Here is a 26,473-nt window from a genome sequence, read left to right as displayed (position 1 = left end):
ACCGGTGCTCACGACTGCACCTTCATCACTCTTCTCTCATTTGTATTCTTGTGAGCTTGCAGCCCCTCTTCACTTTCCATCTCAGCTTACAGCCTGTCGTTTTTTTTTTTTGTTTTTTTTTTGCTTGCTTTTCTCTCACCATTGGCTCCCTTTCATGCTCTTCTTATCCTCCCCGTTCTTCAACAATCGCTTTTTCTGGCCCCTATGCCTCCATCCCTTTGGAGCAGAGCTGACATTGGACTTGAGGTCAAAGAGATGGGCAGTCATGCTCTTACTGTCGAATGGGCTTAGATAGAGCGGGGAGACACCCAAGGGAAGCCCCTCCGTTGGCCTTGGGCTCGCCACAGATATAACACTTTTAATTGAAAGATACTTCAATTTATAGAAACAGAGCAAGGCAAAGCCAAAGATGAATGCCACAAAAGCACATTTACTAGCCAGCTTTAATTCACCCGTGGAAACATTTAAAATCCTGGAATTACAACTTTTTTTTTCCAGAACCAAATTCCCCTTCGAGACGGATTATAGCTTTTATAGTGAATGTTATGCACAGTTGAAATATTCACTGTAGATGAATGCTGACCTCTCACGTTGAAAATAAGCCTGCAAAGGTCGTAGACGTTAGCAGAAGAACATGTGTCAAGGCAACTCCAAACACACGATTGATTCCAGTATAACTGGAGGAATTGATACGGGGACATTCTGTTGGCGTGGATGCAACATTTCTGTGACGTTCATGGACGTCAATATGAAAACATTCAAGCTAAAATTATAGCGTTCGGCAGGGCTTTAATGTGACACATGTTTGCTGTAGAGTATACTCAAATGCCAAAAGATCCATCTTTTGCCTTGAGCTTATTTTATATTGTACTACAACTTTTTTACGTGTACTGTGAAATGGCCCGACGTGTACCGCAATTAGGTGTGACGGCTCGAGCCACGGTGCTTGTGGAATGATGGTTTCTATATTGAGCCACACTGCCCCCGTGTGGTCACTATCTCTATTGCATAGTATAATGATGCACTGTACGTACTGTAACTGTAAAATAAAAATAAAATAAAATAGCCCCGCGACTGCCTGTTGCGATAGACTCCAGTTACTCGCTAAGTGGTGTCAAATATGGATGAATCAAATATTTTTTACAATGCCCATCAAAGACTTACCGTGCATCGATTATTTTGTAACCATTGTTAAAAAAAAAAAATAAATACAAAAAAAACATGCTAACACAAAAACTGGTCAGAACATACCGGTATACATAATATATTTCCTGCATGAGCGCTGCTTTTCGAGTGGACCTGTTGAAGCCTAAGGTTACGGGATAAGGTTACGTAAGAGGACACCAGCCTATAAGCAGGTGTATCACTTTACGTTGTAGACTTCCTAGCCGCAACAGGGGAATAATAACAAATGTATCCTCTGATCGGGGGAATTTGATGATATTTTTGCATGACCAACTTTTTCATTATTTAGCCATCGTTAGTCTTCCTTCATGGCTGAGGCCCTCGGCAACATCACAAGGGGTAGTAACCCTTCCCTGAGTGGAAGGGCTTCAGGCCTGCGGGCCCCGCAGGAGAGCTCTCTCAAAGCTGTGTTGGCGTTGGCCGACGAGAGGGTGGACTTCCTCCGAGAGCAGGTCGTCTGCGTGCTCCGCGTTAAAACAGATAAATGGAACCGCTTCATCGGTACAGAGGAGAATCAGCAACTCATTTTTGACTACCTGGACCATAGTTGGAACAACAGGCTGCTGTTCTTCACAGGACCTGGAGGCACACTCCATGCAGGCGATACTCAGGTGAAATACATTGTCGCATCCCTCTCAGATTTGCTTAACTCGTTATTTAGAAATAAATCATTAACAGCCTCGGAAGTTTGAGAATCAGCGCTTTAGAAATTCCACTACAGTATGGTATCTAATTTTAACAACTGTATGACAACGCGTTGACAAGAGTAGTCTCGGTCTTCATTTAAGTTTGTTGTGACTTCTAAAGAACAGCTGCAGTAATCCAATGACTTTCTTATTAACATAGGAAGATGGTTTTGTGAAGAAAAAAAAAAGGCAATTAAAAAAGGCAATATATAGCTTCCTTTTTTTCCCCACTCCTCTGGACAATGTCTGACATACCGATTCCTGATATAAGTCCCTACTTATTCCTGTTGATATCAATGCTGTTGAAAGCATTCCTCCTGTTTTTGCATGTGTGAAGACATCACCGCCATGGAAGACCAAAATATTGTGCGTTCTGAAGAAGGGCGTAAAGACAATCGCTCGCCAAGGATTCCGAGAACAACTGCGGCTGGGGGAAGTACCGGGATACCCGATGGAGCACTTACCAATTGTCATCTCACAGGTGGACAGTGAGCTTGCGGACGTATAAATTTTCCAACTCTTCCTTTGCAATGTAGCAGAGCTGGCTAAAGTACTCACACCACACTCTGTGCTTAAAATCACTCCATCGTGAACTCTCCCTCACTCGTTTCTTTTTGCATTACAGGCACTTTAAATAAGACCACGGATCGAGAATATCTTGCTTCTCTCAATCTTTTCCAATGCTCTTAATATTCCCTGGTTTACATTCCTCCGGGTCTCCGCTGAACCTATATTTTCAACAAGTCCCCGAGATCTCGATCAATCTCGTTGTCCTCAGGCCAAATTATGCATGCGCTGTGTCTTTGCAGGTGCTGGTGTGTGTTCTGTCGAACAGCCTGAACCATGAGGAGTGGCCTCAGGTTGTGTCAGAAGACATTCGCCGACACCTGGAGAAGCTAAGAAGCATCGTGGTCACCCTGAGAGGACGCGCTGAGGGGCGAACTCTGCTGCCCCTCCCCCTTGGTGTGGAGAGGGCACAACCTGAGGACATTGGACTCGGGTTGGTGGACCGTACCCCCTCAAAATTTAAAACGGTTGTCTAAGGAACATGGATGCTTTTTCATTCTCAAGTAGAGGTGATGATCCAGCGTTTCTCCTTCAGGCTCCTTCAGGCCACTGGACGGAGGCTTGTTATATTCCATAGAAACGCTGATTGTTCAGTGGTCTGGACAAATATGGAACGTCCTGAAGAAGGACTCTGGAGCCCTGCTGCTCCAGGGTGAGCATCCCGGCCCCAATGCCGAGCTCCAGTTCTGGACCTCACAAAGAGAGAATCTTTTGGCAATTCAATCACAGGTACAATCACAATAGAACACGAGAGAGAGAGAGAAAGCTCAGACATGGCGGGCCTCCACTTGAAAATTTGTGATCTCATAATATCTGAACTGACACTAGGGTTTATTTGTGGCAACCTTAATCAAATTCCTTCTGATCAGAAATGTATCTCATAGCTATTTCCAAGGTAATCGAGGTTCTCATCGGTTGCTTTGGTGATCGCGACCTAATAAATGCCCGCTACAACATTTACATTTCTGGAGCCCACTTCATGTGACCGTCCCGTTTGGCGTTTTCAGATTCAAAGTCACAAAGTGAAGCAGATCATGGAGATCTTGAGAAGAGTCAAAAGCAGTTACCATTCCTCCTTCCAGGACGTCTCCGTCAAAGTCAACGATGGTGACGTTCGCACTTCGCCACTTTTGAATATCGAGTCGTATTCCGATTCTTCATCGGCTTTCGAATAATCTCATCATATCCGCGCTCGCGTATGTGACTGTCACAGCGGCGCTGGAAGCCGAGGACATCGATCTGTACCTGCGCCCTTTGAGGAGGCTCATCAGCAGTCTGGAAGAGACAAGTTTCCCTCAGGTGGACACTCTGCTGCCTCCTCTCTTCCACACCCTCTGCCTCATCTGGAGTCGATCGCGGCACTACTGCGCTCCACGGCGCATGGTCGTCCTACTGCGGGAGTTCTGCAATCTGATTCTGGAAAAGGTACAGCCATGAATCCTGTCTGGACGTCATGAAGATTTACGACTTCGAGTGTCTTTGCTCCACAGGCGTTTGCATACCTGATCCCCGAGGAGCTGTTTAAGATGGAGCTTGAGGAAGGCCAGGAGAGAGTCCAAATGACCATCTATGTCCTGCGCACGTTCAAGCAGCTGTTTCACGCTCACCGCCAGAAGATTCTGAAATACTTCCAACATGGCCAGACAGTCAAGCTGTGGGACTTTCCCACCTCGCTTGTGTTCCGGCGCTCGGACCGCATAATGGAGAGACTGCTTATGATTGAGGTTGGATGGAAAACTGAACCTTCGTTGAAACATGAGCTGTGCACAAGCATGAATGTATGAAGTGGTTTTTTTTTGTTTTTTTCATTTGTTGGTTACCTTTCCAAACGTTTTCCACCTGTTATGTGACCTATAAACCGCGCAATGCAATTTATTTATTTCTTTCAAATGGGGGGTAGGGTTGAGAGAAGAACTGAAAGAATGTGGTTGCACACTTTAGATCTGGGATCACATTTTTTTTTTCCTTTCTAGCATGAAACATGAAACAGGGGATTTATTTATTTATATATATTTTTTTTTGTTTTTTTCATTTGTTGGTTACCTTTCAAAACGTTTTCCGCCTGTTATGTGACCTATAAACCGTGCAATGCAATTTCTTTCTTTCTTTCAAATGGGGGGTGGGGTTGAGAGAAGAACAACTGAAAGAATGTGGTTGCACACCTTAGATCTGGGATCACTTTTTTTTTTCCTTTCTAGCATGAAACATGAACGGGGGATTTATTTATTTATTTGTTTATTTGTTTATTTATTTATTTTTATTCATCTGGAACTGGAGCCTTGGTCAAGGTGGAGGGAATTATGAACACTTCCAAAGAGTAACCAGTGATAGCACAAAAGCTTCAGGCTTCTGCTTGAAAGCAAAATAAAGAAATAAAGTAACTGGAAAAGCCTTCTAGAACAGATCGAGTTTTTTTGGGGTTAATCAAGAGAATCATTTTAGAGGTATTCATTTTATTTTATTTTTTTATGGTTACAAAACCCGACATTTGAACAGGGGCATGTATACTTGTAGCTTTTCTATTTCATCTCGTGAGTTAATGTTTGCCTGCGATTTTATGCGATATTTTTCAAACCATTTGAACATTAGCTTGAGCTGAAATTGAGATTTTGTCTCTCATGCGTAGGAGCTGTTTGCTTCAGCGCTGGACTTTTTAAAGCTGGAAAAGGTGGAACTCGGTGGATCCAGAGGCAAGATCCTCAGCGAGATGGTCTTCAGCATGAGTGAGGAGTTTCAGGACCGCTGGCGAGCACTCAGAGAGAGCAAATATGACCCTTTGGACTACACTAATGATGTGAGGCCTTGTAAGATGGCTGACCTTGCTTTTGTTAGGACAATAGTAACAGCGAACATCACCAAAGTCGAAGAATGTGAAGTCTTTTACAATGTAGCATCGTCATCAAAAGATGTCTCTTCTGGTGTGCAGGATTTTATTCATCAACATCGGTATTTTATGGAACAAAACAAAGACTTTGACCAGAGGCTGGGAACTGTCCTCAATCTGGCCTTTCAGTACTCGCAAAACCTCAAATCTACATTTAAGGTTTGTCTCTTTTGTTTTGACTCGTTTGTGTGAATGGATTGAACGTTTTACGTTCATCTCGGGGGGGCTTTGACTTTCATGAACCAATGCTAATCACTTTCCTGATCCAAGGCTGGATATCAATAAAGCAGTCCAAAAAAAGAAATGTGCCCAATAGTGAATCATTGTTTTTGATTCCTTTTCAGCTCTTGCAGATTTTCGGCAACCTGCTCGAGAGGCCCAGGATCCATCAGCTCTTCTCTCCAAACTACATCGCGTTATTGGACATGTTCAACCAGGAACTCAACCACTGCCAGGTTCTGTTTAGTCAACACACAGATGCGGTGAGACGATATATATTTTTCATTGTTATGAATAGGATTGATAAATTAATGATGGCGACCTAAAAATACAAAATCATGTGACCAAACTACAGACTGATATCTACTAAATTTTAAATTGCAGATTTAAAAAAAAATGTAATCTATACTGCTTTGGCATCATCTTGGTGCCAAAGAACTGTGTTTAAGTGATGTGAAAGGCCTCATTTAGTCAGGGCCATAGCCATGTCTAATCGCAAAAAAGTGTTTTTCCGCCATTTTGATTTAATTATAAATCAGGGTATAGTGTTATTTTTGCATGTAATCATTATCTTGGTGGGGATTTTCATTGCATGACTCCTTGAATTGGATGATGAATGATGCGAATGAAGCTTGTGTTTTCCAGCATGTGTCAGGAAATGTTGTTCTCGGGAAAAATATGCCCCCGGTGGCCGGGAGGCTGAAATGGTCACAGGAGCTTCAATGTCGCATCTTGAACAACAGAGGGAACCTTTGCCAGCTTTCTCACATGTATGGACGAAGGACTCTCTCGCACAAACCTTACAACGGTCTCCGTTGAAGGAACAGCACGGTTGTAATTGTGGCTGAAGTCTTTCTGTCCTGACATTCCAGGCCTTTGGGTGGCACCGAGGCTGACGCAGCCCTCCGCAAGTGTGAACGTCTTCTGGAAGCTTTGGAGCAGCAGGACCAGGAGCTTTTCTCACAGTGGGCTGAAGGTCTAGAGGAAATCTGTCAAAGACACCTGGAGGACCCCCTGTTGACTCTCAACACCAACACAGGCTTGTTTCACGTCAACTTCAGTCTAGCCGTAAGCACAAAAATACCAGACACTGGATTCAGTTACACTGCCCAGTCAGCAGTAAACTAAGAGTATTGGAAATCCTAATCAAATGAGAGTTGTTTCAAGAGTTGTATATTTTAAAAATAAGTCTTTAAAAATATTGTTTTTTTTATCAATATGGCTCCATTAAAACCGCTCAGACAGTCTCTCCACAATTTACGGTGACCATAGTCTACTGGTTTGCAGATTTGCACATTTTGTGGTGGAACCCAGCCTCCATGATATTTAAGAAAACTCACCTATTTGCTGCCTATGTGCTCAGGCCAAAGCCAGAGCTCATTTCAAAATCATGCATATCTTAAACTTCATTTCGTCTCACCGAAAAAAAAGTGCTTTGCATCTTTTGGCAATTGAAAACATTTTGAAGTGGGTGTCAAATGTCAATGCTCCAAGTGTACAGTAGCTCAGTAGCTATGATGTCTGTGTGTGTGAGAGTGTGCAGCAAATGCCACAGAAAATCATCCTGAATGACTGGTTAACAATACCTCAACTTACATCCAGTTGAGATCCGTGCTCAAGGAGGTGAAATATTTGGGAATGCTGAAGACCCAGAACATTCCCAAAGCAGCCCTTCGGCTTTTCTCAAAACGTGAGCAACTCTGCCTGGTGAGTTTAAACTGCCACCTGTCAGACATTGAAGAAAACTATAAACCAGGAACCGTGACTGCACCTGATAGCCCCGCACTGTGTCCTGCAGCAAACTCAGACACTAATCTTGGTGACCCAGTGGTACAACCATCTGCAGAGCACGATCCTGGATGTGGAACTGGGACTGGTGAAAGATGAGATGGAAAGCACCAGGCGAAAACTGGATCCAGCCCTGCGAGAGCTGACCTGGGCACAGGATGACGTGTGGGACTACATTAAGAGCACAAGAGACCTTGTCCAGGTTGCCGTTGCTTGACTTTTACTGCATTTTCCCGCTCAAGGCGCCTTTGTGATCAGGGGTGAGCTGGAGACTTTCCTAGTTGAGATTGGGGAAGAGGCAGGCTACACCCTGGACTGGTCGCCGGCAAATCACAGGGCACATACAGATAAATTCTCATTCATACTTAAAACATTCACCTTTATGGGCAATTTAGATTTTTTTAATGGATCTACGAGATGTGATTTTGGAATGTGGGAGGATGCTGGAATATCGGCGATTCGGTTCAATTTCAATGCAATTGTATGGGTACCTGTCTGAATTTCCGGTCACATTTTGCCATCCTCAGAGCCTTTGGAGTCGCGTGCGGAAGAGCAAAGCAAACGTGGAGGCCATCCAGACTCTCATGGGGAAATTCAGCCAACGTGCATGCTTTACAAGAAAGGGTCGTGACTCCACTCTTCTACTGTTCTCTGACATTGATGAAAGTGTTGCCAAACAACACGCGCTCATCAGTAACGCGGGCAAGCAGATACGCGCGCTCGTGCAGGTAGATGTCATTCAAGTGATGTTCGGTGGGAGACAACCAGACCGAAAATACACCACTCACAAATTGGTAGGGATATTGGGCTTTGGAGGGAAATTTCCGGATGAACCTAAAATGCACTAAAATTCTACCAGGTGAATCTAATTTAAGCTTCTCCAAACTGCTGAATGCACATTTCCTGCTGTTTCATGTTTCAGTACTTTCGGCATTTGTTCTCTGTGTAGGAGCTAAACAGCAAATTAAAAATTTTAAAAAAGTTTATATTTCGTTCACCTGAAACGTTATAGTGCCGAATATATTTGCAAACAATTTCCAGTATGTTTAATTGAGATTTTTTTTTTCAGGAGAACGAATCACTCCTGGCTGTGTCCGACCTGAACAGCAGCGAGTGGCAGACCTACACTGACTACGTGGACCACATGATCGTGGCGGGCTTCTCTCGCGCCATCCAATGCTCTTTCCAGTACCTGCTGGACAACACCGACCCAGCCCAGCGCGTCTATCCGCTTTTTGAGGTCCAGTTGGTGCTGAACGGCAGGGAGATGTGCTTTAACCCCCCGCTCGACCTCGGCGAGAGAGGCAACTTTTTTGATATTGTGGACAGCATGCTTGCCAACGTTCTAAACATGGCATCATTCATCCCCAGAGTCGCAAAACACACGCATCGGGATGATTACCAGGTCAATAGACGCACCCTTCTGAAAGGTTTCTCGACACATAAATCTATTGGACGCAATTGTTTCTCCCTGTTGTCATGCAGAGCGACATCAACGGAATGAAAGATTTGTCGGAAATGCGTGACGCTTTACGCTCGCGAGCGCAAGCAGCTATCACCAAGGTCAGTATGTCTGCTGTCTGTTTTCGGGCTCACAACTCACTCGAAAAATGTTTTTGTTATTTTTTTAGGTTAGGGAATATCAAGGATCATTCAACAGCTACCGATATCTCTGGACTGATGACAGGTCAGAATGCGGTGCGAATTTTTAAAACTTCTCGAGGTGATGATTTGCAGACTGACTTTGGATCGTGACATTCACAGGTCGGAATTTATGAGCCAGTTCCTGATCTACGGCCACGTATTAAGCACGGAGGAAGCTGAGCTGTATGCAGACTATGAAATGAAGAAGAACCCACCCACCCTGGAAAACTTTAAAGAGCAGGTTATTAATACGACATAGTATTTTTTATTTTATATTTTATTTTAGTTCTTCCTCAATGGGCAATCCAATGTCTCTTTTCCTGGCAGATCAATCGGTTTGAATCCCTGCATGAGAGAGTAAGTAAGATGGAAGATGGGAGGGTGTTTTGTAGTTGGTTGCAGCTGAACATCAGACCCTTCAAGCGCACGCTGATGAACGTCATCAAGAGATGGAGTTGGATGTTCAAGGAGCACCTGCTCAACCACGTCCATCAAAGGTGACTCGCGTGCATGCACACAAGCCGCGTCCAATTTTTAAAGTCGACGTTCGTTTTACACGCTGAAGGAGTCATTCACGTTTTTCTCACGTTTGAAGGCTTTTGTTGGAAAACAAACCCAATGTTTGGGAAAAAATGTACGTGCAATTCTCTAGTGCGTCACATTTTTCAAGTCATGACATTACAACAAAATATAATATATTTGAAGCATTGTAAATTAAAAGCAATAAAACTGCAGAAGAAAAGTTAGTGATATGCAACACTCAAATCAATTTTTTGTCAAATTTTGGCCACTGCTGTGTATTTACGAGAAAAGAATCATTCATTTTGGAATAGTTTAGCACAACCAACCCACTGTAGTAACATCTGTCCCCTAAAGGGTTAATTTGATACAGATCCTTTATTTTTTTTCATCTTTATCTACTCATTTATCTAATTAAAAACTTGGTTAATTGATGCACTGTTACATCATAAAATAAAAAATATTGGGAATTTCAAAAAGCTCGTCAATGCCGGGAGCATTTAAATTCCCCGTTCTTCTCTGTTCTACAGCGTGAGGGAACTGTCGTCTTTTGTCCACGACACAGCCCAAGGTCTTTCCAACAATTTGTCTGATGGAGACTATGCTGGCCTGGTGGACATCATGGGACACCTCATGGCAATGAGAGACCGACAAATCAGCATTGAGCAGCACTTTAAACCTCTCAAATCCACAGCGGAGCTCCTCAAGGCTTATGGGCAACAACTCCCGGAGAGTGTCTACACGCAGCTCCAAGTTGGTGCACAAATGCACACACATGAACCGCAGACTTCCTCTTTTTCCTCTATTTCGTTTCAAGCTGACATTTCTAAATATGTGAGCAACAGTGAACGCCTGCTCGAGGAGTTCACTGCTTTCACCCGGTGGTGTTAGTAGCAAGGCTTCCGTTTCGTCAAACACAAGAAACTCGCTTCAAGAAACTCGCCGTGTGACCTGCTCGAGGAGTTCACTGCTTTCACCCGGTGGTGTTCGTAGCAAGGCTTCCGTTTCGGCAAACACAGATCCTGCTTCAAGGAACTCGCCGTGTGACTGATTTAGTCTAAAAGCCTCTCAAACCGGCTCTCAACCGCACTAAAGGGAATAAGAACGTCTTGCCAGTCTGCATTTATGCAACAGTGCTCCAATGTCGGTTGGTGTGCCATGAGCAAGCATGAGTCCGCTTAACAAAAACTGCACGGCTCAAGCAGTCAAATGCCGATGGCCTTAAGTCTCTCCAAATGTGATCTTGAAACAAAATAGAAAGGAGGAATGGAAGTGTCCGGTGACTTTCGGAGGCACCCCGCAAATAGGTACATCGGCGCGCTTGCTATACACTCTTTAAAACCACAAAATACCGCAAATGCAGGAGCTGCCGGAGAGGTGGAAGAGTTTGAGGAAAATCGCTTTGACAGTCAAACAAGAAGTGGCGCCGCTGCAGTCGAACCAAGTTTCGGTTATCCGCAGGAAATGTGCACGGTTTGAGGTGAGTGAGCCGTCCCACCCCCAAAAGAACCCTGACCTTTAATCCTTCTCCTCTTCATCAATGCATGACAAACAACTGACACCGGCGCATGCACATTTCATCAGAAAGTTGCAGTTAATGGCTCAAGATGATTTCATTAGTTTTATATATTTTTTAGGTCAAGCAGTATGAATTCAGAGAGCGGTTCCATGCTGAGGCAATTTTTAAGAGCAGTGCGGAAGAACCGTACAAACAAATCGATAAGGTGAGCAGTCGTACTTGCTGTTGCTTGCTCATCATAATCAGGTCTTTTGAAGATATCCTGTATGGGATGTTGAGTGCCTGATAAGACATTCTGGGCATTCTGGTTTTATAAAAGCCTTTGTGTTTCAAATATAAAATTGTAAATAAATCACAGGAATAAATGTATGTATGTATGTATGTATGTCTCCAGTCTGATCGAGGGGTCGCCGCAATGGAGGCAGAAATGAAGGCATTGCAGGACACTGCCGATCTGTTTGAGGTTAGCTTCCCGGACTACAAGCAACTGCGCCAGTGTCGCACCGACATCATCCATGTCAAAGCCGTGTGGGATATGGTCATTTTTGTCAAGGTAGGAAAACTGCGAATGAATTTGAGGGCCACAACACAAGACTACAAGCCTGACGGCGTTCCGGACCAAATGCAGCATTTCTATTTGCCCTTTTCTTTTCCAGAGCAGCATAGAAGACTGGACCAAGACACCATGGAAAGAGATCAACATTGAGCAAATGGACATGGAGCTTCGACGTTTTGCCAAGGTACAACATTGGCAGACACCGTCAACGTGATGAACGGTTGAGAGACGGCCTTTCGTTTGTCGGAACCTCAAGGAGATGAAGATGCTAGATAAGGATGTGCGTTTGTGGGACGTCTACGTGGGTCTGGAGTCAATCGTCAAGAACCTGCTGACGTCTCTGAGAGCGGTCAATGAGCTGCAGAACTCTGCTGTCCGGGAGAGACACTGGCAGCAGCTCATGAATACCACCAAGGTATCTGTGCCTCATTCTTAAGGAGGGATGCATTGAATCAATGAGATGCGGTATATCGTATGCGCTTGCCTTGAGTTAAGCCACTGTTGGGCTGTGTAAGAAAAAAGGAGCATATAAACCGAACATGAAATCTGATCCTGTTTGTCTTGGTCCGCAGGTCACGTTTGTGATGGGAGAGCACACGACTCTCGGGAACCTTTTGGAATTGCAGCTTCATCGTGTGGAGGACGAGGTCAAGAATATAGTGGACAAGGCGGTGAAAGAAATGGCAATAGAGAAGGTCAGCATTTCCACATGCCACATATACTGGAAACAAGTGATAGTCAATTCAAGGAATAGGTCCGTTCTCAGGTGGGAATTAAAATGATCAAAAAATACACTGTAACAATACGAACACTGAGACCACCAAAACCTGACACCCACTTAGATGAGTTTGGTGTAAAATAATCGAATAAAACATCTTTGAGATAAACCAGAGCAGAGATTGTGTACCAAGATCCTTCGCAAGATCACAACATCAAATAGGGAGCGACTCTCGTACCATTCACTGTACCTTCTTTTGTATTTGAGATATGTCATTTTAGAAATTAAAATGTCTATTTTTGTCAGGTTTTGTCCGAGATAAAAGAGACATGGAGTTTGATGTCATTGTCTTATGACACTCACCCCAGTACTGGAATCCCTCTCCTCAAAGCAGATGAAAACCTGATCGAAACATTGGAAGACAACCAAGTCAGCCTCCATCATGTTGGATGAGTTGCTTTGACAACCATGACCAAAAAAAAAAAAAAAAGCAGATTGACATGATGAATTTCTCTTCAGGTGCAGTTGCAAAACATCCTCATGAGCAAGCATGTGGAATATTTTCAGCCGCAAGTGAGTGAGTGGCAGAGGAAGCTGATGGTGGCCGACCTGGTCATCTCCTTGTGGATGTCAGTGCAGAGGACCTGGGCCCACCTCAACAGCATCTTCACCAACAGCCAGGACATCCGTCGCCAGCTGGCCAGCGATGCTGAGCGCTTCCAGGGAATTCACAATGACTTTCAGGTACTCGATGCGCACAACTGACCACTGGCTTACATTTATCTTCTTGCTGTTTTCTATTTTTAATTATTTTCTCTAGAGTTTGATGGGCGAGGTGGTGCGGAACCTTAATGCGTTAGAGGTGACCAACCGGCCCGGCTTCCAGGAGAACCTGGAGGCACTGCAGCAGAGACTGTCTGTGTGTGAGAAGGCCCTGGCAGAGTACCTGGAGACCAAGAGGCTCACATTCCCCAGATTTTACTTTGTGTCTTCCTCTGACTTGCTGGAGATTGTCTCCAAGGGAACGCAACCCAAACAGGCAAGAGATCAAATCCAATACAGTGTCCCCAAACGTGTTAGAGAATGCAGCTCTGTCCTTCAATTACACTTAACCAAGATGCCGAGTGCAATTGCACAAATCTAATGACTTGAAATTACAAGGAACCAAGACCATTTCTTTTTTGTTAACTTGGTGAAAAGCCATAGAACAGCTAACAAACAGAATTGGTGCCGCTGTGTGATATTTGAACAGACAGATACTATAACAAGACTCAGAGGCGTATATTCATTATCCTCTGTGAGGAACTACCGATATTGCCATGGCTTCCTGAGGAGCTGAGATCATCTCCATGTCATGGAAATATGAATGTCTTTCTTAAACTATAGAATGACATAACTTCATGCACTGCAAATTTTTGACAGACCCCATGAAAGAGGTATTTGTTCAACAATCTATTTATGATGATGGTTGAACCGAACTCAACTTTGCCATAATTGACAAGTAGAGCCTCATTAAAACACAACATACCAAACATTGGCAATGAAACCAAAAACGACCACAGTTTCATCAATTCAGGAAGGATGCTCGACGACTTCAGGATACAGCATGTGGATAAACATTTTAATACAGACAAAAATAATGACCGAACTCACACCACACACTGCAGTCCAATCAAAAGAGACTGGAGAAAAAAAAAAAAAAACTAAATCAAGAACTCAAGTTAAAGTCCCTCCAACGATAATCATTTGAGCAAGGCATCTAACTCCCTCAGGCACTTCCTGGATATCAAAACAAGGTTCACTGCTCCAATATAAGTCGTAATCATGAAGTGAACCCTGCGTTTTACAGGTGACCAGACACTTGCTGAAGCTGTTCGACAACATAGCAGATCTTCGCTTCAGGGAGTCACGCAGAGGCGAAGGAGTAGCGGCGAATGAGGAGGCAGTTGCCATAGGGATGTACAGCCGGGAGGGAGAATATGTTCCGTTCTCCGAGCCATGCGTGTGTGAAGGACAGGTATTAAACGTTACATTTGGTTGAATACAAATACCAATTTGAAAAATGGTTCTTCTCATATTTTATATCCATTCCATCTTCCGTTTTGTGTTTGTTTCCTCAGGCTGAGTGCTGGTTGGGTGCCTTGGAGAGCGCCATGCGCCGGACCATTCAGAAGGAGATCCAGGAGGCGGTAACCGCTTACGAGGACAAACCACGTGACCTTTGGTTGTTTGATTACCCTGCACAGGTCCCACAAAATCAAACGTGTGGAACATGGCTTTGACTTTACATTAACAACTCACTATTGGTCTTTTTCTCACGCGTTAGGTCGGGTTGACTGGCAGTCAGGTGTGGTGGGCCACCGACGTGGGCATCGCATTTGCAAGGGTGGAGGAAGGATTTGATACAGCACTCAAAGAATATAATAAAAAACAGGTTGGCTAAAAGATGAGAAGAAAAAGCTTTTTTTTTTTGTTTTGGTCTCATCACAAATGCTCTATTTGTTGATTTGCCAGATCACACAGCTCAACTCACTGATCCACATGCTGCTCGGAGATTTGACGCCTGGAGACAGACAGAAAATTATGACCGTCTGCACCATTGATGTCCACGCCCGAGATGTAGTGGCCAATCTCATAACTCAAAAGGTTTAACGCTTCAATGAGATCCACGCAACTGAATGGGCTTTCTTCAACGTGTTGTTTTGTTTTGGTTTTTTGACAACACACAGGTAACAACAGGACAAGCATTTGCATGGCTCTCCCAGTTGCGCCATCGTTGGGACGATGAAACGCGACACTGTTACGTTAATATCTGTGACGCCCAATTCCGCTTCAGTTATGAATACCTGGGCAACACCAATAGGCTGGTCATCACTCCTCTCACTGACAGGTACCAATAAAAAGACACGAGGGCCACGAGACTCAAGTTTCTAATCTGCTATTTAGATTGATACCATCATCAATTTATTTATTCATCAATAAAATATGATTATTATTTTCTGTAGTAGTCCGCAGTGGTATACAACTTCATACTCCATTACACTGCGAGGTACTTCTCATATTTTAAATTAACCACGCCCTGGTCAGGTGTTACATAACGCTGACCCAGTCCCTCCACCTGACTATGAGTGGCGCCCCCTCTGGGCCAGCCGGGACCGGTAAGACAGAGACCACCAAGGATCTGGGACGCTCCCTGGGCATTATGGTGTACGTGTTCAACTGTTCAGAGCAAATGGACTACAAGGTAACGCTGACTTCAGCGGCTCGATGCATTTTGACTTTGCAATATCTCACACGAGTGAGGACATCGCTCACATTTTTGGAAATATTGTATTTGATCATTTCATCAAAATATAGTCGAAAATATTTTCCAAAAGGGAAATTCTGGTAACTTTGTCATGTTTCTATTTGCTGTGTTCTGCTCCTCCAGTCCATTGGGAACATTTATAAAGGTCTGGCTCAGACTGGAGTGTGGGGCTGTTTTGACGAATTCAACAGGATCTCGGTGGAAGTTCTGTCCGTGGTTGCTGTGCAGGTCAAGACCATACAGGACGCAGTACGCAACAAAAAACACAGGTAAATGCAAATCTAGCAGAGCAGCGTGTGTAGATGTTATTCAGTGTAATGCTGTGTAAGTATAGGTTCCATTTCCTCGGAGAAGAAATCGAGCTGAAGCAAACGGTGGGAATCTTCATCACGCTGAACCCGGGTTATGCAGGCAGGGCCGAGCTCCCAGAGAACCTCAAGGCTCTCTTCAGGTCTGTCACTTGGATAATATTTGAAGTCCTGACTAACGTAGAATTTATTATGAAGTGGTTTGCTCACCATCCAGGCCTTGTGCCATGGTGATCCCGGATTTTGAGCTCATCTGTGAAATCATGCTGGTGGCGGAGGGCTTCATCGGCGCTCGGCTGCTGGCACGCAAGTTCATCAGCCTCTACACGCTCTGTAAAGAACTGCTGTCCAAACAGGTACATCTTTTTACTTGAAGCCATTTAATGAACGATGGCCTGCTTCTGGCAATCAGTACGATTGTCTTCCCCCTGGATCAGGATCATTATGATTGGGGCTTAAGAGCCGTTAAGTCCGTTCTGGTGGTGGCTGGCTCACTGAACCGAGAGGAGCGTAGCAGACCTGAGGAACAGGTGGGCATCAATCAAAAAATCCACTCACTCTTCTTGGTCATTTCCTGCACGCACCTCAATGTCAAAACATCACTTGGATAAAAAAATCGGAGCAAAAAAATGTCCTCAAACAGTTGACATGACGTCAACAGCATCATTTCTCTCCTCAGGTGCTGATGCGGGCGTTAAGAGACTTCAACCTGCCAAAGATAGTGACCACTGATGTGCCCATTTTCTTAGCTCTTATTAGTGACCTCTTCCCTCAGTTGGATGTTCCCCGTAAGAGAGACCCTGAATTGGAAAACGCTGTACGCCAGTCAGTCAGTGAGCTGAGCCTTCAGCCGGAAGAAAACTTCATATTGAAGGTTACAAATGGGTCCATTCGTTTTCCGTACCCTAGGTTGGATTTCGGGTGAGTCCAGGGTGCTCCCTGGACCGGTTGCCAGCCAATCGAAAGGCACATATCAATAAGCAACTATACATACTTACATTGACACTATGCCAAAAATTTCGAGGCTTCAAAGAACATTCCTTGCGTGATTTGGGAAAGGGAGAGCATTGGGAGTACATGTAAATTCCAGTACTACCGAATGTAATATTAACCCTTTCAGGGACAGCGATTACTACAGTGGGCATCTTATCATGTTATCAGGTTACAGGGTGCGTGAACGAGTTAAATAAATAAAAAACTGACTTTTTAAAAATCTTTTGGTGGGCAAGGGTCACGCAATATGTAAATAGACTTGATGTTCCCAGGTAACGCAATTGGAGGAGCTGCTGACTGTTCGACACTCTGTATTTGTGGTGGGTGGACCAGGAACTGGAAAGAGCCAGGTGAACTTCATTAAACAGTGCACACGTTTACGTATTGCTACGAGAACAACAACGTATCTATCTTTGTTTTACTTTTTTTTTTAACCATTTCCTTTTGTTGAGATGTAACTTACACAATCCATCTTATCTAGATCTTAAAGACCCTCCATAGAACTTACACAAACATGAAGATGAAACCAGTGTGGAATGACATCAACCCAAAAGCTGTGACCACAGATGAGTTGTTTGGTTATCTGCACCCCGCCACCAGAGAGTGGAAGGATGGTAAGGGAACGTCCCAATTGCTCCTGGAATTTTAGAGCTAACACACTTACTTTAAGACGAGTCATACTTCAGTTAAAATTGCACATTGGAAGTGGAAGTTTTTCCAATGTTGCTGCTTTTTCCTGCTACAGGCGTGTTCTCAACTACCATGAGAGAACTGACTTCAGGTACACACGATGGCCCCAAATGGATCGTTCTTGACGGGGACATTGACCCCATGTGGATCGAGTCCCTCAACACAGTTATGGACGACAATAAGGTCCGTGTCAGAGCAGCACATCGAAGACCCCCTTTGTTTCATTCTTCCTTCAAATGTTATTGTGCCCTAATCTGATCTCTGCTTCCGTTTACCAAGGTACTGACTCTAGCCAGTAACGAGAGGATCAGTTTGTCCTCCTCCATGCGTCTCCTCTTTGAGATATCCCACCTGAAAGCCGCTACACCGGCCACCGTGTCCAGAGCAGGAATCCTCTACGTCAACCCTCAGGATGTGGGCTGGACCTCGTAAGGCAAAAACTCTCCTTCACGCACACAGTCAAACTCACGTGACGATGGTTTTGGTCACCATCTCAGTGTTTAATGTGTGCCTCAGTTTCGTGACAAGCTGGATAGAGACCCGGAAGGCCCAGTCAGAAAGAGCTAACCTCACTATTCTGTTTGACAAGTATGTCCCGTACTGTCTGGAGCAAGTCCGCTGCAACTTGAAAACTATCACTCCTATTCCGGAAAACAGCATGGTGCAAGTAAGGACGCATATGGTGTCCCCTGACTGAGTCTTTTGTCCAGGCCAAAATACATTTCAACACCAATTTCAATGTGGCACTGCGCGAAGGTTTAAGATGTATTCTTGTGTAACCTCAACCAGACACTGTGTTCCTTGTTGGACTGCCTGCTGACAGATTGCAACGCTCCTCCTGACTCCCCGAGAGAACTTTACGAGATTTACTTTGTCTTTGCTTGTGTGTGGGCCTTTGGAGGAGCCCTCTTCCGGGATCATGTACGCTCCCGACTTGTGACAATAAGAACCTATCCTATCAACATTCAACCAGCGCTAACCTTTTGCCTCTGATTAGCAGCTCCGTGACTATCGCGCTGAATTCAGCCGCTGGTGGTCAAAAGAAATGAGAGCTGTCAAGTTCCCCTCCCAAGGAACCGTCTTTGATTATTTTATTGATCCTGAGACGAAAAAATTTACGCCTTGGAGTGAGAAAATGGTTTCTTTTGAGCTGGAGATGGATGTGCCTCTGCAGGTTTGTACAGACGACGGCTCTGATTACCCACAAAGAATACAATTCTTGATAAATGTGATGACATTTCATTTGCTAAGGACCCCTTTTTATGTTTTTTTGTTCAGACAGTGCTTGTCCACACCCCAGAAACTATCTGTCTGACATACTTCATGGACCTACTTCTCAACAGAGGCAAACCCATCATGTTAGTCGGCAACGCAGGAGTAGGGAAAACCATCCTAGTGTCCGATAAAGTCTCCAAACTGCAAGAAGAGTACATGGTGGCTAAAGTCCCGTTTAACTACTATACCACCTCAGCGATGCTGCAACGTAAGATTTGGTGATAATTTCCCATTCTGTCCCTGTGTAGGGTGTTCTATAGAATATTTGCGGATGTATCTATTTTTTAATCTAGCCTCCATTATTTGCTGAAAAGTTCGCTTGTTTGATATTTTGTGTTCAAGCTAAAGCCCTTTCGGATATCAAAGTAGTGCTTTTGTGGAATTGCCTGGCCTTTATGTAAAAGTGAGAAGAGGAGCTTCAGATGAAAGACTTGATGTGTTTCTTTCAAGCATAGTATATAATCACCTGGCTGTGGAGCTAATATTCTTATTCAACCCTAGACTTGGATACACTTGGATTTAAATCCATACCTACCATTTAGGTGCACTGGAGAAGCCACTAGAGAAGAAAGCAGGTCGAAAATTTGGACCCCCGACCACAAAGCGCCTCATCTACTTCATAGATGACCTCAACATGCCCAAGGTGGACGTTTATGGGACTGTCCAGCCTCACACGCTCATACGTCAGCACTTGGACTATCACCACTGGTGAGACACACGTTTGTCTCAAAGCCGTCTTCACAGTTTGAGGTTTTTTTTTTTTTTGTTTTGTTTTTTGCAGGTATGACAGGCAAAAGCTGGTCCTGAAAGAGATCTCGAACTGCCAGTACATCACATGTATGAACCCAATGGCTGGGAGCTTCTCTATTAACCCTCGACTACAGGTGCACACTGTATGAAAAATAAATACACATTGGGTGGGGGGGGGGGGGGGGGGGGGGGGGAGTGCACAGTTTCCAGAACGCTAATCTTGAATGCATCAAATAAACATATATGCAGATACGATCATGGCTGATGACGACTCTGCTTTATCCGTACAGAGACATTTCTCCGTGTTTTCAGTACATTTCCCTGGCGCTGATGCATTGGCCACCATCTTCTCCAGCATCTTGTCAGCTCACTTCCTGCAAGGTGGATTCAGCTACGGCGTCTCACGCTCGGTCGGATCTCTCGTCCAGGTACATTTTTAGCCAAAGTCACAGGAAAAGGCCACATTTTGCGACATAACAAATTCTATCAATCCCCCCTCCAGGCTGCTATCTCTCTGCACCAAAAAATCAGTCAGAACTTTCTGCCGACTGCAATACGCTTCCATTACATTTTCAACCTGCGAGACCTTGCCAATATCTTCCAGGTATAAATGCATACGCTTTTTTTTTTTTTTTTGCAAGGGAGCTACATTTCGCATGACTTGTTGAATCAATTCCTCTCTGAGCACAGGGCATCTTGTTTGCCCAGCCCGAGTGCATCCGATACCCTACGGACCTTGTTCATCTGTGGCTTCATGAGAGCTCCAGGGTGTATTCGGACAAACTGATGGAAGCGAAAGATGTTGAGCTCTTCAACAAAATCCTCTTGGACACTGGCAAGAGATACTTTGAGGTATAAGACAAAGGGGCCCTATTTTGGAAGACCGGTGCCCGTGCGCCTGGACACACAGACGCACGGAGAGGCACGAGGCTAACTACATCATAGTTAGGCAGTTTACATGCCAATGTTCTACACAAACTCCATCGAGTCTAATTTCTGTCTCCGCACTATCAGGCACGGTGTACTCGACCTGATTTTGATGCAAATGAGGGATGCCACAAAGATTGGCCGGGGAAAACACTACATTCCACTCCACAATGGCGCAAACGCCCCGTTACACCCTATTCTACCGGTGGAAAAATCGAGAAAAATACCAAAAGAAAAATGTTTACACCACGCTAGACCGGCACCTGGAAGGAAAATAGGGCCCAAGGAATGTAAAATGAATGATAGCGACTCAAATAAAACACTGTTTCTGCTGCACCTCTGCAGGGAATAGATGAGTCCATTTTCATCCACCAACCTCTGGTGTACTGTCACTTTGCTCAAGGGGTGGGAGAGCCTCGCTATCACCGGGTAAGAGACGCTGATGTATTCAGGTCAGGGGTTCTTTTGCAATCATCCGTTTATTGTCTGTCAAGCATGATGCGATTAATTGATTTAGACTTCAATTAATTTCTCTTAAAGAAGTTTCAAGCTCTATATTCACAAAGCCTTGATGTGCCACGGCTGCCGTCATATCTCATCGGGCCGAATCATTGAGGAAGAATACGCATTCATTAGCAAACTAATTACCTTTCCACACACTTTGATTTTAATTTAATGGACACTTCATAAGAAATTAAAATTATTCGAGTATCTGGAAGGAATGACAAAAGTGATGCACTAAGCACGCTTGTTTATTTCTCAGGCATCTGACTGGGAGAAACTCCAAAAGATGCTTGTTGAGACTCTGGAGCATTATAATGAGCTGCATGCTGTGATGGGCCTGGTGCTGTTTGAAGAAGCGATCCAGCATGTGTAGGACCACAACCCATGGACACAAACATACATGAATGATACGGGATGTGATCCACAGAGCAGACTCACCGTCAGATGTGCTTTCATGCATGCAGATGTCGAATCAGCCGCATCCTCGAGGCTCCCTACGGTAATGCCCTGCTGGTGGGGGTTGGCGGCAGTGGGAAGCAAAGTCTCTGTCGGCTGGCTGCCTTTCTCAGCACGCTGGAAGTCTTCCAGATCACGCTCCGTAAAGGCTACAGCTTCAGCGACCTCAAAGTAAAACGCACGCACGCACGCGCGTTATTTCAGTGAAATAATTGAAAGGAATCTCTTTATGATCTGATCAGTCAATTCGGGGTTGACTGAGAGCGCCTTCGTTTCTAGCCCCGCCGCACATCGGGCGACGCGGTCAAACTCAACTGAAGTTTCATGCAGTTTGGCGGATTTAGCAGCAATGTTGCGTGAAGTGGTCAACCGTCGGCCACTAGTTTTGCATCACAAATGTAATAGCTGATCAAAACTACCACCTTGTATCACGTTTAGATTTTCGCAACAAAAACAAACGTCTTCGGGTACGAAGATAGATCCAGCCCTATGTCAAGTAAATTTCTAGGAATTTTGCAACCTAATGTGAGTGTCATGGCCGTGTGTCCCAGTACTTTTGTCCAGGCATATAAAGTGCAAATTCTCATCCCAATGTGCCACCTCGACAAGAAATTATTCGCATGGATGTCCGCATAACCGCATTCTTTTCTCCACACACCCAGGGTGACATAGCAGCGTTGTATATGAAGGTGGGAGTGAAGAATATCGGCACCGTGTTCCTTCATAGTGATGCCCAGATTCCTGATGAAAGCTTCCTGGTGCTCATCAATGACATGCTAGCTTCAGGTTGTCCTTTCACGTTGGTAAAATGTGTGTATATATATATATACATATATATATATTAGAGAAGGAGCATAACAAATGAAGTTTCACCCGGATTGGATGGATGTGATTGTTTTATGCAGCTCTTGAATTAAATTTGTATAAGCGTACTTAAATGAAGTATCCACTGGTTGTAACACTAAACCTCTCCGGCATCACCACAGACAGAATCTTAATGAATAGCATATTTTCATATATGTTTTTTACTAGAGAGGGAGATGCAACTTTGACGATGTGTGTATTTCAGGGGACATCCCAGACCTGTTCAGTGATGAAGAAGTGGATGCAATCGTGACATCAGTGCGCATGGAGCTGCGAGGTTTAGGACTCCTAGATACCAGAGACAACTGCTGGAACTTCTTTATTGAAAGAATACGGAGGCAGCTAAAGGTCCGCATTATTTCATATGAATAGTACAGTGTTCCAACATGCACCTTTTAGGTGGTTTTCTTTTTTCAGGCCGGTCTGATCGAAAAGTATTGCTTTGGTTTATGGATTTTCATTTTTTTCATGCATTCTGTTCCTACCCCATCATGAATACCAAATTCGTACGTTTCTTTTCAATTGACTGTTCACCTGTTATCTGTTCCACCTCCATCTTCCAGGTGGTGTTGTGTTTTTCCCCCGTGGGTTTCACACTGCGGACACGGGCACGGAAGTTTCCAGCTTTGGTGAACTGCACGGCCATCGATTGGTTCCACCCTTGGCCTCAGCTCGCCTTGCAGTCAGTCAGCACCACCTTCGTAGAGAAGATACCTGGATTGGAGGTCTTTTATGTTGTCAATCTTCTCTTTTGGGGTTGATTTCCCCTTTAAAGATCAATTTAAGACGATGTTTAATCCTTTGCAGCCTAATGTGAGGAAGGCCATCAGTGAGTTCATCTCCCACGCCCACACCAGTGTCGATCAGGTAAACAGCATTGCAAAGCACCGTGGGGGATCCAGACGCTGCTTTGTCATCGCCTCTTGTCCCGCCGCATCTCAGGTGAGTGCCAAGTACCAGCAAAATGAGAAGCACTTCAACTACACCACGCCAAAGAGTTTCCTGGAGTTCATGAAGCTTTACGGTAACCTGTTGGGGAAGAAACGAACAGAGCTCAGTCAGAAGATGGAAAGATTAGAGAACGGCCTCCAGAAGCTCCAGAGCACCGCCTCCCAGGTCAGCAATAGTGTTTGTGAGCTCATGTTTGTCATTTATTACCAGAGACAAACTTGTGACTTACTCCCACCTCTGAAGTCGCTGTTTTCTTTCACTACCTTTCCAGGTGGAGGATCTTAAAGCCAAGCTAGCGGCGCAAGAAGTCGAGCTGTGTCAGAGGAACATGGACATTGAGGCTCTCATCGCTAAAATAGGACAACAGACAGACAAGCTCAGCCAAGAGAGAGCTGGAGCTGATGCTGAGGAGCATAAGGTGAAGAGATGGTTGTGATATTTTTCTTTCCCATCCATTGCCAATATGCATTTCCTGGATTATTTTATGCAGTTTTAAATTGCATGCCACGAATATACCTAACAATAATATTCAAGTAAAAAAACTCCCCCGACAAGGTAAATTTATCCAAAAACTAAATTTCCACTGTGTGCCTGCAATTTGCTGGCGACCAGTCCAGGGTGTTCCCGCCTTTCAGCTGTGCTTGGCTCGAGCTCACCCATCGCCCTCATTAGGATAAGCAATGTAGAAAATGGCTTGCAGGATTCTTTTCTAAGGCTGGTAAAATCCAACATTTCACTTCAGATGGAGGAGATTCAAGCAGAGGTGAGCAAACAACAGCGAGAGACAGAAGAGGATCTGGCCAAGGCTGAACCTGCCCTCCAAGCCGCCAATGCAGCCCTCAATACACTCAACAGGGTAACGTGAAGTAAAAAGTACAGTCAAACCCCCCTCCAGACCACCCCCGTAATAAGTGAAATCTATTATTTAGAAATTCTCTATTTAAATACTCTATAAGCATGTTTTTATATTTTGTACGGCACATTCTTTAAGGAACACAAACTCATATAATGAGAGGCACGGGCACAAGAGAGATGGATAACACAAAAAATACTGTACGAACAGTGTACGGATCCCTCTGTGTTTCCTGTTTCTCCAGACAAACAAGCTTAACTCATTTTACAATAAACATCAATAATCATGCCCCAAGACCTACGTTATAAAATGAAACTCCAGATATCGCTCTCGGTAGGCTTAAAAAGGAAGATTACAGCAGTTGACAGTCAAATATTTTCAACAAAAAGTTCACTAACATTTCCAGTTTCGTTGTTCTTTCAAATTTACACCATATTGAACTAAAAATGTGGGTTGCCGTCAAGTGGGCAAAAGTGGCATTACAATTGTAAGTTGAGATGTTCGTAGTTTTGTAGTGGATAGCTTTACTTTAAAAATGGGCAAAAGGAGAGATGGAATCCTTTGAAGGCAGTTATTTTTTTTCCCAACGTCTGCACCTCCGAACGAACGAACAAGAACACACCTCCTTCCCGGAAACACCAAACACTTCCTGGTTTCCTTAACCAATCATATAATATCAACATAAACTTGTTTAAGCAATTATTAAACTGAATATAACCTAGGTAACTGTAACACAAAAGAACATAATGCTCAAATATAAAATGAAAATAATTATTAATTTAATATAAGCTTACACAGTTAACCCAATATACAGGAATGTTAGACCAAAATAAGGGTATTACCGGTAACTGTTGCAAGAAATCAGAGAAGCTGCCATATTTTTTTGCCGATGTATAGGGTGTCCAAACAGTGTACTCGTTTTTTTTCACTGGAACACTGTGAAATTCTCGACTACATTTTATTTTACTTGACAGTATTTAGGGTTATTTGCTCCCAAAAGTACATAATGTCTACGAGAAATGGGGACGCAAAATGTATTTCTCCACACCGTCCAGTTGAATCTGACCGAGCTGAGGACCTTCCCAAACCCTCCGGTGATCGTCACCAACGTCACAGCAGCGGTTGTGGTCCTGCTCGCTCCTCAGGGCAAGATCCCCAAAGATCGTAGCTGGAAGGCTTCCAAAGTGGTCATGAGCAAGGTGACGCTTTCAAACACACCTCTTTGTGAATATAAATCAACAGCACTAATTCCAGTCGTATTTTATGATAAAACAACGTAAATGGAAATGACCATCGAGTAAATAGAGCAGTGGTCTCCAACAACCCGGCAATAGGCGACCCCTACTGGGCAACTGTGGCTCTGCTCACAGAACGGGTTCTCCGCCGGTGACTGAAGATTTGCCTGTTCGAATCGTGACTGTTTTGTTTTACTTTTGCTGCCGGGGACACCAGCATGAAAATACAACAAAATCATGCTTGTCTATGTTGTTTTTTTTTTTTTTTAGGGGGGCAGTACGCTCACATTTCTCAACTGAATCACTGCATGGTGATTCACCGCAGTGCTTTCATTTAGCGTTGAAGAATATCCACTATAAAATCCCTCAACCTCTCTTTTATATTTCACCATTAATTAGACATAATCCACCCAAGGAGTGAAATTAATCAAGTGTCGTCCCGCTGCTGCTCGTTGTTGGTCCAGGTGGATGACTTCCTGCAGGCTCTGGTGAACTTTGACAAGGAGCACATCCCTGAGGCCACAGTGAAGGTGGTGAGGGACGACTACCTTAGTGACCCCGAATTCAACCCTGAGTTTGTGCATCACAAATCTTCCGCTGCTGCTGGGCTCTGTGCCTGGGTGATCAATATGATCCGCTTCCATGAGGTATGTTTTATTGTCAGCAGAACTGAGCCAATTACACTTTATGGACAAAAGGCCTGGGGAGACACTTTGCAATCTTTTCGCAAATCAGTCAGGGGTTGGGCCAGAGCAAGGTTCATTTCTGTTCCAGTAAAAAAAAGTTGGGCCAGAGCAAGCTTCATTTCTGTTCCAGAAAAAAAAAAAAAAAAAAAAAAAAAGAGGAGAACCACAGTGACAGTGGCACTTTCAGCCATTAGAAAAAAAGTACTTTTTTTTTTGAGTGTGTGTAAAAATTTTCCACCCTCCGATCCTTATGCTGCTATGGATAGATTTTTGTAAGTACATCTCTGAAACTTTATTCAAATAAACAAATGTTTTATTTCGATGCTGGCGAGCAATAAAGTTTGTCCGCAGGTAAACCGTGAAGTGGCGAAGAAGAGAATGTGTCTTTC

The 26,473-nt window shown here is 44.2% G+C and overlaps 1 protein-coding gene across 1 annotated transcript in view; it reads left to right on the top strand.

Annotated features, from left to right (window-relative positions):
• The first annotated feature begins 1,493 nt into the window (after nt 1-1,493).
• Nucleotides 1,494-26,473, top strand: part of dnah9l (dynein, axonemal, heavy polypeptide 9 like) — a 55,295-nt gene continuing 30,315 nt past the window's right edge. The window contains exons 1-65 of the mRNA XM_019856638.1: nt 1,494-1,796; nt 2,681-2,882; nt 2,974-3,167; nt 3,410-3,545; nt 3,652-3,863; nt 3,929-4,162; nt 5,065-5,232; nt 5,365-5,481; nt 5,667-5,777; nt 6,187-6,311; nt 6,414-6,609; nt 7,144-7,248; nt 7,340-7,531; nt 7,857-8,057; nt 8,399-8,734; nt 8,815-8,892; nt 8,961-9,016; nt 9,094-9,214; nt 9,301-9,470; nt 10,023-10,245; nt 10,856-10,972; nt 11,130-11,226; nt 11,416-11,564; nt 11,668-11,751; nt 11,824-11,982; nt 12,140-12,262; nt 12,592-12,714; nt 12,805-13,029; nt 13,106-13,324; nt 14,135-14,302; nt 14,406-14,531; nt 14,612-14,719; nt 14,800-14,931; nt 15,015-15,175; nt 15,373-15,529; nt 15,716-15,861; nt 15,927-16,043; nt 16,118-16,256; nt 16,338-16,430; nt 16,580-16,774; nt 17,166-17,243; nt 17,375-17,507; nt 17,639-17,766; nt 17,863-18,011; nt 18,100-18,250; nt 18,373-18,504; nt 18,584-18,757; nt 18,862-19,066; nt 19,401-19,566; nt 19,640-19,742; nt 19,899-20,036; nt 20,111-20,212; nt 20,299-20,460; nt 20,881-20,964; nt 21,299-21,408; nt 21,504-21,666; nt 22,158-22,281; nt 22,565-22,707; nt 22,923-23,084; nt 23,167-23,226; nt 23,302-23,475; nt 23,582-23,728; nt 24,053-24,166; nt 25,219-25,362; nt 25,863-26,049. Of these exons, the coding sequence (XP_019712197.1) occupies nt 1,494-1,796; nt 2,681-2,882; nt 2,974-3,167; nt 3,410-3,545; nt 3,652-3,863; nt 3,929-4,162; nt 5,065-5,232; nt 5,365-5,481; nt 5,667-5,777; nt 6,187-6,311; nt 6,414-6,609; nt 7,144-7,248; nt 7,340-7,531; nt 7,857-8,057; nt 8,399-8,734; nt 8,815-8,892; nt 8,961-9,016; nt 9,094-9,214; nt 9,301-9,470; nt 10,023-10,245; nt 10,856-10,972; nt 11,130-11,226; nt 11,416-11,564; nt 11,668-11,751; nt 11,824-11,982; nt 12,140-12,262; nt 12,592-12,714; nt 12,805-13,029; nt 13,106-13,324; nt 14,135-14,302; nt 14,406-14,531; nt 14,612-14,719; nt 14,800-14,931; nt 15,015-15,175; nt 15,373-15,529; nt 15,716-15,861; nt 15,927-16,043; nt 16,118-16,256; nt 16,338-16,430; nt 16,580-16,774; nt 17,166-17,243; nt 17,375-17,507; nt 17,639-17,766; nt 17,863-18,011; nt 18,100-18,250; nt 18,373-18,504; nt 18,584-18,757; nt 18,862-19,066; nt 19,401-19,566; nt 19,640-19,742; nt 19,899-20,036; nt 20,111-20,212; nt 20,299-20,460; nt 20,881-20,964; nt 21,299-21,408; nt 21,504-21,666; nt 22,158-22,281; nt 22,565-22,707; nt 22,923-23,084; nt 23,167-23,226; nt 23,302-23,475; nt 23,582-23,728; nt 24,053-24,166; nt 25,219-25,362; nt 25,863-26,049 (9,751 nt within the window). The remainder of the gene's footprint in view (nt 1,797-2,680; nt 2,883-2,973; nt 3,168-3,409; nt 3,546-3,651; nt 3,864-3,928; nt 4,163-5,064; nt 5,233-5,364; nt 5,482-5,666; nt 5,778-6,186; nt 6,312-6,413; nt 6,610-7,143; nt 7,249-7,339; nt 7,532-7,856; nt 8,058-8,398; nt 8,735-8,814; nt 8,893-8,960; nt 9,017-9,093; nt 9,215-9,300; nt 9,471-10,022; nt 10,246-10,855; nt 10,973-11,129; nt 11,227-11,415; nt 11,565-11,667; nt 11,752-11,823; nt 11,983-12,139; nt 12,263-12,591; nt 12,715-12,804; nt 13,030-13,105; nt 13,325-14,134; nt 14,303-14,405; nt 14,532-14,611; nt 14,720-14,799; nt 14,932-15,014; nt 15,176-15,372; nt 15,530-15,715; nt 15,862-15,926; nt 16,044-16,117; nt 16,257-16,337; nt 16,431-16,579; nt 16,775-17,165; nt 17,244-17,374; nt 17,508-17,638; nt 17,767-17,862; nt 18,012-18,099; nt 18,251-18,372; nt 18,505-18,583; nt 18,758-18,861; nt 19,067-19,400; nt 19,567-19,639; nt 19,743-19,898; nt 20,037-20,110; nt 20,213-20,298; nt 20,461-20,880; nt 20,965-21,298; nt 21,409-21,503; nt 21,667-22,157; nt 22,282-22,564; nt 22,708-22,922; nt 23,085-23,166; nt 23,227-23,301; nt 23,476-23,581; nt 23,729-24,052; nt 24,167-25,218; nt 25,363-25,862; nt 26,050-26,473) is intronic.

Source organism: Hippocampus comes, unplaced genomic scaffold (genome assembly GCF_001891065.2).
Source record: "Hippocampus comes isolate QL1 unplaced genomic scaffold, H_comes_QL1_v1.1 scaffold105, whole genome shotgun sequence".
In the NCBI taxonomy this organism is placed as follows: domain Eukaryota; kingdom Metazoa; phylum Chordata; class Actinopteri; order Syngnathiformes; family Syngnathidae; genus Hippocampus; species Hippocampus comes.
The sequence above is the reverse complement of the archived record's forward strand: the minus strand, read 5'-3'. Positions and strand labels throughout refer to the sequence as shown.